The sequence below is a fragment of the Limulus polyphemus genome, unplaced genomic scaffold, assembly GCF_000517525.1.
Source record: "Limulus polyphemus unplaced genomic scaffold, Limulus_polyphemus-2.1.2 Scaffold4580, whole genome shotgun sequence".
NCBI classification, from domain to species: Eukaryota; Metazoa; Arthropoda; class Merostomata; order Xiphosura; family Limulidae; genus Limulus; species Limulus polyphemus.
Window position 1 is genome coordinate 3687 of NW_013670190.1, and position 14388 is coordinate 18074.

The window sequence follows — 14388 nt, forward strand, 5'->3', positions numbered from 1 at the left end:
TTTCCAGCTTTGTTTCTTCTGTTGACAAGTTGTGTTTGTACAGGCAGAAACCATAATGATTTCCACCATCTAAATAAAAATTCCAAAAAGATGTCAAAAATTAACAGTTAAGAGTTAGAATTCAATTTTGTTTAGTTATTTTATCTAAAACAAATGTTAGTAAAGTTATAATAAAAATAAAATTTTAAATCTCAACATTCCAGTTATAATTTTTTTGGAGAATATTTGTGGGGATACACCATCAATAATTTTTCAAAATTTGTAAGTTGATTGGTCTCCTAGTTCTTGGCTTGTGAAACCTACATCAGATTACCAGTGCCAACCTTAAGTATGGGGAAGCCAACTGCTGTTCAGGGACTCATTCTATTTCAAATTTTTGTTATCACAGTTGTTTATTCTTGTAAAATAACTGTTAATTTGAACTTAAATTATAAAATATTTCTTTAGAGGACCACACCATAATCCTTTACTACTGCTTTGCCTATTAGAAGACTATGTTATGTGATCTTATTATTCTGCTGGTTGAGTACTTGCACTTGTTAAGAACAGGGCTGCAGGTGATTGATTTTGAAACTTTGAAAATATATTCAAATATATCAGATATTGTAGAATCAATGTAAGACTAGTTTATAGTTAAAGTTTTAGGAACAATTTAAAAAGTACTTACGAAAAGAGAAAAACAAATTTATACACTGTATTTCAGTACCAGTCATTTACACCAGTAGTATAGGACTGCAGAACTAATGGTATGTTAGCAAAGCACAATGCCCATAAAACACTCATTGTATGCTATAATATACAGCTGTATGACTGTGGGTAAAATAATGCCATATGTGTTAAAAGTTCTACATGCTGCTGTTGATGTGTGAAGAAGTTGTATAATAATTAAATAATAATTGTAGTCTGTTGCCTTATGAATAATTTTAACCATTTCTATTTTCACATTTCCAGAGGATATGTATCGCCTTCCTCTAGAAAAGATATCAATGGCTTCCATTCCTGCTCAGGTTATCAGCTATGATGATGCTTGGAAAATCTTAATGTAGGTGCTGTCATTATCTACTCTATTACTAATGTGTTTAACTTGTTTTGATATCGTTTATGTAATACCAGTGAAGATTAACTTGTGAACTGTAGTTTTTATCAGATTTATTTTGCTAATATACTTGTGTTTCATGATTTAAAATAGGGTAATAATTGATGAAGAACAGTTCATTGTCAGTTTTCTTTGGCTTCATATTAAGACTCAGAATTGGTTTGGTCTAATGCCATCTAAACAGCTATGTAAATAAATAAAGGGATTTCAAAAATGTTTTGTTTTTTGTTTCATATGTATACACATTTCTGCATATTTGGTATAAATTAATTTCATGCTGTGGGGCAAGACGAAAGGAACTGGATTTCAATGGAAAAGATAGTCACTGAAAAGATGTCTTTTTCTCTAATACAGAATGGTGCCAGCAGTTAATAATCACGTTGGGAAGTACACTAAACATCATAGAAAACTATCAAATATGTTCCAAAGCTGAATACATCAGTGAAAAAAAGAAAAATATATAAAAAACTTGCCTTTTAACTTACATATTACAGTTTTTAAACGATGGTGAAATTCTTCTCTTCGTTTAGCCTGATAAAGGAAAAACATATAGTGAGCCTGACAAAAAAGCCATACCAAAATCCAATGGTGCTATCTAGCTGCTTGAAAAGTTTTGATTGGAATTGAACCTGTTACAAACATAGGTCATAGCTGAGTGGGTTGGCTATGAAATGTGCAAAAAATTAATCAAAAGAGTCACTAATATAAGCTTGTCGGATAGAGCTTATCAAACCTACCAAAATTCTGTTGACAATATAGAATATAGATTGTTTGGAAGTTTGTGCTTTGGTTAAGTTTGTTTTAAAAAATGGATAAAATTTTAAAAAAAATGAAGGGAAGAACTTAATGGAAATTTGAAAATGGTAAATTTCAGGTTATTTTTCAGGACAGGAGAGACAGGTATGTGTCTAAATAGTAAAAGTAATATTTATTTGTTAGGATATATATCATACTGTAACACAGAAACATTTATTTTTTCTTTGTTTAGCCTGTTCTCTCCCTACAATATATTTTAAACAAAAAAATGTAATGTGCCAATTTTTTGTCCACAGCAGCAATTAATTTATTTGTAAGTAAAACATAACATTAAATAAGATTTTCAGTATTGCAGAACTACATTTGTGTTTTGTTAACTTCTCGTCAGCTCTCGTTACTATTACTAAAAAGTTGTGATGTGAAATGTGATACTAATTACAGCCTGATACTATTGGTAAAATGTAGGTTACATTTATTTATGTGTATTATAACTTTTTTATTTCTGGCAGGTGTAGTTGCCTCCAAATATGTGATGTTGTTTAATATTAAATGTGTTTAAATTATAACATTCTCTACTTTATTACATGCAGTTATTCAATTATCTTTACAAAATTATGTTATAACATTTTCAGTGTCACCAAGAAGCATTTATACTTTTGATCATAGATGACACTTGTTTAAGACTGTAACAATGTGGCTTTATTCAATGGAAATTAAACAAGCACAGAAAATTAATTTTATACTTAAACAATCCATAATTAGATTCTAGATAACTCTCTACAGTCACATACACTCTTGAAGCATGAACTGTCTAGATGTTCAATAACATATTACTAAAGCAAGAACAGTGTTCTAATCACTTTCAATAACTCTTGCTAGTATCTATAGACTAGCAAGTGTTTTCTTGCATTGGTGAAATATATTTGTGTGTGTATATATATAGGTGCATTATAGTGCCAAAGTGTTGGTATGATACATTCTAGCTAACAGTAGGCTTAACATAACTGAATTTAAAAAGTGCGCTGTCACACACAGTTTTGTACTGCAGCTGGACACATTCATTACTACAAGAAATTACATGCTGCTAGATGTCATATAGGTTGTTGCTTATAAGCTGCTTATCATAGCTTTGATATAAGACCTTAGCTGTCATGGTGTTCTGAGTTATAAAGTTGGGATGAAGAACAAAGGAAAACAACAATGTAGTGGAAAGTGCAACCCTTGGTTTGAGAACAGTCTGAAGAGCATTTTGCGTATGATCAGGTCACTGAAGTTATGATATGTAGTAGGGAGGGATAGTACAATAATGTGAATGTGTTTAAAATTAGTTTAGAGTTAGCTTACTGATAACAGTAAAGACAGCCTTGAATCCCTTGGCATGTTGTAACATTTTAGAATATGCTGTACTACTTACATTGATGGATTTCTACTGAGGATTAATTATATTTTGCATGAATAATGTCCTAGATTCCATATTGCCCCAGAAACTACTTCCTCCGTCATTGATTATGCTAGTATAATGGCCATAATTAAGCACTGTTGTTCAACAATACAATTTACATTGTAACAAGTTTCTATGAATGATAGCAAATTGATCATATGAATTACATTTTGACAAACCTTCCACAGACCCTTCACTGTATATGGATGTCATCAGCTTCCAAGACCACACTTAAATAGTATTTGATCTAATTGGATTGTTGTTTTTTCAGTTTCATCAGCCATCTTTCTCATGAGTACAGTCATTAATTTTAAATTGTGAGTGGAAGTTTGAAAACCTTTGTCAATTTCAAGTCCTTGTTTACTATACTATTAAACCAGAAGATATGCCTTGCTTTATTATCAAGGCTTTTGGGATTAGAATAAATTATTTTCCAACTGTATGGGCATTGCTCCTAATTGATTTGAGATGTACTTTCTGAGCATTGTTGGAGGTTATAAACATGTTTTTGTTTGTGCTTTAGAAGTTTTATGGAGAACATTAAATTGCTCTTTTTAGAATGCTGTGTCCTTTAATTGTGTATCATTTAACAATTATAATATAACTAATAATAATCCCTGTAAACTCCCACTGGAGCATAGGGCTCCAACAACACCTCGCCGACGGAAGTTGTTGTTGCAGTAATTTTTTTAGCAGGTTGGTTTTTACGGGGCGGAGTTGCTAGCCCCGCGCCCAACCCTCCTGCTTTCTCATCCTGGACTTGGGACCAGGCAATGGTGGTGGCATCCCTGCACTATAGGGACACCAATTAACAATTACTGTAAAAAAAATATTGTTTCTTCTGGTGACATTGTAGTGTTAAATAGTCAGAAGTTTGCTGTGAACTAAATTTAAATAAGTGCTAAATAAGTCACACACAATACCATGATCAAAATTTGCAGAAACATACTCCTGTATTAGAAAAATAATTCTTTTAACCTTCTACTTGGGGCAGAATCACACCTCTTTCAGCATAATAATATACTGTGCACACACTTTCGAGAATCTTCCATGAGCTTATAGAAGTTATTAAAAATATTCAAAAAATATTTTTATTGTAAAAAGCCATTCTAAAACATGACTTCTTCAAACTATAGATCTTAAAAGAGTTTCATATCTGTAACAGAGATATACATTAGTGTTAAGAACTGTGTGACATATCATGATTGTCCAACAGGTGAGTAATGTTGAAAGCAGAAATGCTCGGCTGGTTAACTGCATCACAATAGGGGGGAGGAAACTAAACTAGAAGGTAGAACATAGTTTGGTGGTGCTTGTTATAACTACTTGAGTTATTACCAGTTAAATATAGTGCCTGCACACTAATTGGAAGTTTGAAAACAGTAAAGTGTGTCCATGTTATTTTCCAGCTCTGTTTTCATGGGGTGTTTATTGTCAAACCATTGTTATTTTAAATAGCTCAGGTAATAATGTTGATGCTCATTTTATATGTTGTTTAAATTTTCTATGAAACATGATTGTTATATAAGTCATATAGTCTGTAGGTAGGTTGTTGAACACCATACACTTGTGATTCTTCAGCCATGGGAGCATTATAATGTGCTGCTCAATCCCACTGTTTGTTGGAAAAGGTGGTGTTGACTAGCTGCCTTTACTCTAATATCTGTCACTTCAAAATTAAGGATGTCTTGTACAGATAGCCCTTGAGTAGTTGGGGCAAAATATAACAAATAAATATTTTATATTGTTTTGATTTTCGGACAAAGTAGATTATTCTGAAAAATTAAATATTACTCATTTACACTGCCATTTCCTTTATCAGCTTTTAGAATAATTCTAGAGTCAATTACAATTATCATAAAGGTTGAGAAATTAAGAATTCTCTGTTCATCTTTTGTTAGTTTTAGAGTTTCAGCTGTAATAGAATGGAGTCTGTTGAAAGACTGAATTTTAAAGTTTTTGCAATACATATGCTATTGTTTAGTTTCATGTAATCTCTAAAACTTTTAATAGACTGGCACTCTATATGAAACATTATGTTTATCTGTTAACTTCCCTTACAGACACATATGGTCTCCATGATTTATGTACAGTATGCCATGCTTGATTGTTTTAAGTATTATGTTTGTTATGTATGGAAGAAATATAATGATTCATTTTTAATTATTTAACATAAGGCACTTGATCAAAATATATAAATTTCAATGAAACATGTTCTAATGCAAAAACTGGTTATATAAGCATGACTGTTTTGTAATCTAAGGGATAAAGAAAATGTATATCTCAAGATGGAAGTTATGTGCCACAGCTTTTAATATAGGGCTTTGATCTTGATTTGAGATAAAAACTATTGAAACAGTAGGGGCTAGAACTGATTTCTTATTTCAGTTTATAAATCCATCTGTTCTACATTTGTACACATTGAGATGAACTATCCACACTAAACCTTTGATTTTTTTTTTAATTTAAACAAAAAAGTCTGAGCAAAACATGTTTTTCAAAGATGAATAAATTACCTGAGAAATTTGGGTTTTGCATTTTTTTATCCTTACATTTTGAAACATTGTACTCATAGTTCAGATTTTGTTAGTCACCAGTCATAATTCTCCACCCTCTACCCACCCCACTTTTTCTGAAGTGGAGTGTCTTGCTTATGCTGTATCCCACAGTCCTAGCTTACCTACATCAGTGATTATCCTCATTATATATTTAAAGGTAGGTAAACGTCTTACTTTGTACTAACTCATACAAGTCTGGTTACCAACCCTGGACTTGAGTATGACTTACACTCCAGAGGAGCAGTGACATATAAACAGTCAAGCAAAATAGCTATTATGGTATATAACCTTTGTCCAAGTTAGAGGATTAACACAATTTTGTGACCTTTCACACCCTGTTTAAGAGGATTCATGTATCTGCATTCAAATATTTGCAAAAACACTTTGAATGTACCTGAAGAAAGATTTATTCTTTTCTAGTTATGAAAGGGTTAAATATAAACATTTCCTTTCCATCACAAGTATGACCTTGTTAATTTTTTTTTCTAGTAGGAGTATCTCTTATGAATATGATCTGACAATTATCATTAAGAACCTGAATTTTTATATTTGTACATTTTGGTACATTGAATCCAACCTTGAAAGTTGGATACTCTCTAGGAATGGCTTCTAAGCAACAGACATGTGAAGAAGCAGTCAGCTAGAGTAATATTCTTTGCAGACTTCTTGAGAGAGTTTGTTTAAATGTTATAGTTCTAGTCTAGGTTTATGTGCATAGTATGATTGTGGCATACCAAAATTTGGATGATTAAATTAAACTGGAAATGTGCATCCAATGTGTGTTGTATTATAAGAAGTAGATATGTTAAAGATGAATGCGTATTACATGTATTTCAATGAACCTTTTGAGATGGCCTATTGTATTATTCCCTTTTTTATTTGTAGCTCTAGGCATTTACTATATATATATATATATTGTCTTTATAAGATGTTCTCCTAGTTTGCGTTTTTGTTTATTTAGTGACATGGGAGGGCTTGCTGCTCCTGAAAGCTGGAAAGGTAGTTTGGTGAATGTCTCCTATAACATTGGGCCTGGTTTTGATGAAGCATCAGGTGCTAGGTTAGTGCTATGTTTAAAAGTTTGCAATTCAAAGATGACATTTTAACACACTAAAGAAATTCTGTAAACTTGCACTTAATAACAGTGTGAATTATTTAAATATGTTGAAAATAACAAATGAATTGGGAACAACTTTCTTAGAAACAGATAAAAGAAAATTGTGAATCTAAACCCAAAGTAAAACGTTCTTGTAAAATAAAAGCTATTGGTACTTATGTAGAAGTAGCTTAAAAAGTAACTTGTAGCTAAGCTATTAGTAACTATTTGCCAATCATGCAATGAAATAGTATTCATTCACTGGTTGTTTAGCCCTAGAACTACCGAGAAGTTTGTATGAATCTAATTGGTTTCTTAATACATTTTTCTAAATTATTTATACACTTAATTGTCTGTAAATTCATGACTTTTTTGGTTAAAGGATACTAATAAAATACAAGTCACATATAGAAATATAAACAAAAAATATCATCAGTATTACCATTAATCCCACTGATTGTTGCTTAAATTCCCTGTGTTTCATATATGTTTTTTAACAGGCAATTGAAATCTATATAAGACAGTATAGGATGATGTTATGTTGCATAAATTAAAAACATTTTAATTTGTCCTACATGTTTTTACAATCCTGGTCTGCCACCAATATCATGCAAGGGAATCAAAATGTTTTTAATTTATGCAATATGTTGTGGCCCTTTTAATTGTTTTATATTAAATTACGTGACCTAATATTTGATATTTTTCTTGTATATACTTCAGGCTATTAGGTTGATTTTTGTATTATCTTTTTTACAGTATGGTGAAAGTTCAGACCTTTAATGAACTACAGGAAAGAGAAATCCAGAATGTTATTGCTACCATACCTGGTAAAACTGAACCTGGTAAGTAAAGGCCTAACTTTGTATCCAAATTGAACTGTTGAAGTGGCATAACATCATTGTTTTAACAAATTAATAAAGTGGCAAAAAAGGAGGGTTGATTTGGACCCTGCTCATTTTCTGTTTCATCTGCTCACAATATTTAGAAATTGTACTCATTCTTGGTTTGTTTAATTACAAGAGATTAATACAGGATTTTGCATTCCTGCCATTTGGGGAATCAAGTTCCTTTTTATTATACTTCAAAATATAAAAATTTACTTATAAAAAATTTAGGTTTTTGAGAAATAATACATTCAGCTCTTTATAAATTAAAATTCTTTAAAATATTTTGAATTCCATAAGGCTAAATTATCTATTAAACTGGTTGCATCATTGTAAAATGTGAGGCATTATTTATCAAGTTGTGGGTATTCTGAGAAAGTATTATTAAACTATATTGACACATTAATTCCTAGTATATGAGCATTTTTCCTAATTTTATATTTATTAAAACATAAATATAAAAGTTTGTTAGAGGCTTTAAATGAAAACGTTGATATTTATTCCAAAATGATGTTGAGATTTGTCATTGCCTTATTTCTGTTACAATTCTAGCATTGTAATATCATTTTAACAGTTTTTTTTTATTTAATCCTGAACTAGAGGTTTTTGCTAGTTAAATGAGTTAAATAAAATTTAGTATTTACACAGTTATTAATTTTTTGAGACATAATATCAATTTTTATTATTTTTAGATCGATATGTTATTATTGGGAGTCACCATGATTCATGGAGTTATGGCAGTAGTGATCCAGGAATAGGTACTGCTGTATTAATGGAACTGGCAAGATCATTTGGACTTATGAGGAAACAAGGCTAGTTTTATTGCTCTTATTACTTCATCCAACATCATAGTAAAATAAAGAAAGAAAAGTTAGTAATATGGGTATCTTCCTTGGAAGAAACAGTGGTTTAATCCTGTCTTTTTTTATCAATTACCACCTGCTCAGAATACTAACAAAAAAGATTTAGGTTACACTCTTAATGTTCTTGGGATTAATTCAGAACTTTATGAAAGGGTCAGTGTCCAGTTGGAAAATCAAGTTCAGCATTATTATTATGAAAATTTATATATCAAAATGGTGACTGTTGTGTCAAGGTTATTTTCGGTAACTAGCATGTGAGGGTATTTAAGTTCATACATACAACTAAGGGCTTATTTCAACAGCATATAAATACAGTTAAGATAAAGCGATGTATTATTACTTTGTTTGGAAATTAGAAGGTAAACTTTTTTATTTTATTTATTAGTAGTAATTACTGACTTCAACATCTTAAAGTTATTTTATGTTGTTCATTCAGATGTTCTATTCTTGGGTACAACTGTAACTGACAGGCAAGTATAAAGTACTACAGTATGGAACTTTTTAAAAAATGCTTGTGGAAGAATAAAATGAAGTCAGACAACAAGAAACACGAAACAGACACAAATGTGTAACAAAGAATAAAAATCTCTATTAATATATGTACAAGTGTTGGTGTTCTTCCTTCACTTCTAGCAGTATTATAGTATATTTTGTTGGCCAACTTCCACTTTTTGGCTTAAACTCTAGCTGCTAGAGCAAGGAGGAAAGACTTCATCACTCAGTGAAAACAAAAGTAGGGGTTATGTATATACAACACTTTAAGGTCAGGCCAGAGTCCTAGTGCAGCACCCACAGTCAACAATTCAATAATCATCAACTTGGACAAACCTTTGAACCTCTTCTTTACTTGAGTATGACCTACATCCCAGGAGTGAGGTGATACAGAAGCATGGCTAACTCTTCTGAATAGCCACCATAATATGCAATCTTAACCTGAAGCAATGGATCAAACAATTTCATAAGTACCTGTTTACAAGTATAATAACTAAGTGTAGATCATTTTGGTGAAAAAGTTTATAAAAAATATTTCCAAGTATGCATAGATAAATATTAACCAGTTTTCAACTTTTATGCAAGTATGTGACTATTATGGGGTTTGAATCCCAATTTCAAGGGACAAGTTCTTCCTACCTCCCCATTGGTATGGTTGTAGTAACCTGTTTTATTTTTTATTTTCTTATCTCATATGTTGACAGATATTAATAAACTTAAAACAAATATTGTAATTTTTATATGTCTCCTTTTGTTACATATTTATGAAATTTATATTAAATTTAAAATTCACAAATTAAAAATGTAGGAACTTCTTGAGTTATACTCATTTATTATAATTGTATGGGTGACCTCATTTTAGTTCATTTGTAAAGTAAGAAATTAATGCATTCTTAGTAGTGATGCACTTTATTATAGTTTGGTTTGTATTTCTTATTTGTCAAGCCACATGCTATTTATGTATTAACATTTGAAGTGAAATTTTCTGAAGTTTAAATTGGTGGTAGATGTTTTACTTTTAAAATATTTTATGTAATATTTTATATGATAACATTATTTTGATACAAAATAATTTATTTTTAGAAACTGGATAAATTGATTTAGTTAGTTCAACTACTTTCTAGCTAGAGAACTACATAGTAATATAAGAAACAAGTTTCGTTTAGAAATGTAGACAGGTAATTATTGTCTGCAATTGTTATTATGTATTTTCACCAGCTTCAAAATTCAGCACTTTTTAGATCATTAAGACTTTGTTTGGAATATTTCAAGCTTGATTGTAATAATGAAACGAGTATTATAGGTTGGCAACCTGAGAGGACAATGGTGTTAGCTAGCTGGGATGCTGAAGAATTTGGAATTGTTGGGTCAGAAGAATGGACACAGGTCAGTAAAGAGAATGGCCTAATTTATAATGTTTATGTGTGTAATGAGCAATTGTTAAGTAACTTACCTAAAAATATATTGTAGCTAAAATTATATTAATTTTTTGTTTAACAGTAATTATGTTTATGTAATTGTTAACAGTTTATGTAATTGTTATTACTGTATGAGATCCAATTACATTATTCTTTTTTTGGCACTATACACCATACTGCTAATATTTAAAGTCCAAAAGACAGAAGATATTTAAATATTAGATAAAATTTGATAACATCATTGTTTATCCAAATAATATATTTGTATATGTAACTCAGAATTATACCTAGTATATTTGTATGCATCAAGGGTTAGTCCACTAAAATTAAATGTCTTTCAAAGCTGAAATAATATTTGAAAAAGAAAGAAGAATTAAGTTAATTTAATTTTAAAAACTAAAGTAAAGATGTTATTAATTCAGGCTTTTAAAGTTTAATTTTTTAGATATTAATATCTGTAACACTCCAAGTTGAATCAAATTTCAGATTCTAGAAGTGTTAAAATCTGTTTATGTTCTCACTCTCTGTGTTGGATAGTTTATAACCTTATATTTCTTGTCACTTTTGTAGAAGCATAATATGTTTCTTAGAATTACTTTTAAGAAGTATAACTGAACTTTATGTGGTAATGTATCTATCAAATAATGCAGTTTACTATATGAACACCATGAATTAATGGCCCCGATAATCATCGTGCTAGTTGTGGTGGTGTGGTTTAAAGTTTCTTTCATACATAAGTTTATGAGTTCAACAGTAAATAATGTATGGTGAAACGAATCATGTTCATTGCAAACATATCTCTTAGGTTGATTGTTGAATTATTTTAATTAATCTTTTCTGTAAAATGTGCAGCTTAACCTCTATATAGGGAGTCAAATATTTGTTCATTGAACATTCCTGAAAGATGTAAAAGAATTAATAGAAGTAAATAACTTTGAGAGTTTATAAAATTCATTATTAATCCTAAAATTATCAATCGATCATACAGAAATTGTAATGTTTTGGTTGCAACTTTGAGTAAGAGAAAATCTGCTAGATTAATTTTTCATAAAAACTTTACACAAGTTTAGGGTTCGATCTCTTGCTTTCAAAAAAATTAAGTGAAACTGACAAAATGTTGTTTTGGAATTGTCAACAAGTCTTCCCAAAGTAAGGCTACTTTTGCTTAGGGCCATTGCATTTTGACCTTATTACTGACTTTGCACTCTTAGTACTAGAGTAAATATCAGGTGTTCGTTGATCAATCGTATCTAAAGTCTATCAGTCACTGAACAATCTTAAGATAATAAAAGTAGTTAAATAAGAATAGTGTATCATTTTTTTTATTCCTTCTACTCTGCAGGTTTCTAACATTTTTGGACAACCACTCTTTCTGATTGAGTTAACTTCAACAGGACCCCCATTGTGATTCCTTGCACAACATTCACATTTCATGCAAACATCACACCTTCCAATTATTTATTGGCATAATATTGACACAAATGGGGGAAAGAACTAAGTTGCAATTAATGTTTTTTTCTTCATAGAAGTGAACCTATGAATGCAAAAGTTGTGTTCAAAAGCTCTCTGCTATATTATTGTTGAAAAGCAGTTTTAGTGCATTTAATCATTTTTTGGATATTGTGACAACCAAAACAGCCACTAATTTCTGTACAATCGACTCACAATATTAGGATTAATACTTTCTCCATATATGACTGTTTGCTAACCTGTTCTTCATAAAAGGGTTTTGGTACTTGCGTTATCCAGTAAACAAAAGCTATAACTAAAATTTTTGTATATCACACAAGTTCTCAACTTTGCTTAAAATTACAGTTAATTTGTTTTCCATATTGAAGCTATTGTTGTGCATTTTTCCAATGATAAGTTACTTCAAAGTTTTTTAAATAAAGATAAAAATAAAGTAAAATTATAATAGTTCCATGGCTGTGTATGATAGTAATATCAGTAAGTATTTTATTTTTCTGAGACTGAGAAAACTTTTCCAGGCTCATGATAAGGAGCTTTATAGCAGAGCTGTAGCTTACATCAATATTGATGCTGCTGTTACAGGTAATACATCTGTTTGTATCCTAGTATCTAACCGTGTTTTAGTGGGCTTAATATTATTAACTATAAGCTGGTAAAATGCTTGTGTACATCAAATGCATCTTCAGTCTTAATCTTAAGATGTAGACTTGTGTCATCAAGGATTTAGGCAAAGCTTTAGTTTAGCTTAAGATGCAGACTTGTGTAATCAAGGACTTAGGCAAAGTTTTATTTAACTTAAGATGCAGACTTGTCTTAGTTAAGCTTAAGATGTAGATTTGTGTCATCAAAGACTTAAGCAAAGTTTTAGTTAAGCTGAAGATGTAGGCTTATGTCATCCAGGATTTAAGCAAAGTTTTAGTTAAGCTGAAGATGTAGGCTTATATTATCAAGGACTTAAGCAAAGTTTTAGGTTGTTAAGGGTTTAGGCAACAAAAGTCTAGATGTTTCTATGAATTGTTTTATGTTAGGAAACCATTCCCTGGTAGCACTGGGTAGTCCACTACTTCGTCAAGCATTAGTAGAAGCCACTTCTCTTGTTCCATGTCATGACCCAACTCATCCTGATATGTCAGCCTACGAGATGTGGAAACTTCGCCAGCCACAAGACAAGAACAGACCCCAATCTGAGCCTGAGTATGTTTCTAATACATTTGTATAATTTATTTATATTTTAAATGTTTAGTATGTGTTTCGATATTTGATATAGACATGTGATCAGGATATCAGCTTAACAAAAAAAACAACCATTTATTTAATCAATTGTCATGTGATTTTGTTCTATATAACTTCTTTCCAGGTCATTGTGTTTATGTTTATAGCAATTAAGACTAGAAATACTAGAAACATAATACTTAAACAACAAATGAAGTATCGGACTTTCAGTATGTTTCAATGTTTCTGATTGTTGAATCTTTATCATAGGTGAGATTGGACAAAATGTAGAAGGTAAGATCAAAGAGAACTTGGCTGATGTTAATCATAAGGAATCCAAGCCTGTCATTTGAAAATCATTGTTTTTTTTTGTATAATATTTTGTTTTGTTCTTCAGACAAGCACGAGAAGCTGTTCCAATGTAACTCTGTAAAGTAACTTTCTTTACCTTTTTTTTAGTACTGATTTTTACTGCTTTCTTCTAGTGCATTACTGCTATCTCTCTCTCTGTAGGAAGTCAAAAACTGATAATTAATAATTTCCTTTCTTTTGTTTTTTTAATTCTTATGCTTCCTATTATATTTGTTATATGGATACATTTTATGTTTGTTATAGTTTTGATATTTATGTTTTTTCTTTTATAATCCACATGAGAAGAATCCTAGTATTATGAAGATACTCCTGTATATTGTGAAAGAGATGTATGCACTATTTGTTATATACACTCTATACACATGCCCTTCTCTTGCGGATGTCACCTGTTCAGTTGAGCACCTACAAACTGTGCCTTTTTACTGCAGCTGACTTCAGCTCAGTTGAGTCGAGGTGTGTGTGCACACACCATACCACTCTCTGTGGCATGACTTCTATGCCTTCCTCCTGCAGCTGGTGTCAGTTCAATAAAGTCTGATGGTAAAATTGAGATGAACACACAGAGTACAGTTTAAATGCACCCCAACCATGCTACACATATTGGCTCTCCGACTTCTTGTAAGCAAGAACTTGGATGGTCATGTTCCTGTTTTGCCTATTCCTGTGACATATGGGGCTTGTTTGCCTTTTCCTCCCTTTCTTTCCAAGCAAATAGAATACCCTGGAAGTG

General features: G+C 30.9%; 1 protein-coding gene across 1 annotated transcript in view; it reads left to right on the top strand.

Moving 5' to 3' along the window:
• Nucleotides 1–951: 951 nt before the first annotated feature.
• LOC106471376 (N-acetylated-alpha-linked acidic dipeptidase 2-like) overlaps nt 952–14388 on the top strand; it is a gene marked incomplete at its 5' end in the record, with an annotated part of 65245 nt that continues 51808 nt past the window's right edge. The window contains 7 exons of the mRNA XM_013931973.2: nt 952–1042; nt 6813–6911; nt 7704–7789; nt 8524–8643; nt 10490–10572; nt 12593–12656; nt 13103–13268. Coding sequence (XP_013787427.1) covers nt 952–1042; nt 6813–6911; nt 7704–7789; nt 8524–8643; nt 10490–10572; nt 12593–12656; nt 13103–13268 — 709 coding nt within the window. The remainder of the gene's footprint in view (nt 1043–6812; nt 6912–7703; nt 7790–8523; nt 8644–10489; nt 10573–12592; nt 12657–13102; nt 13269–14388) is intronic.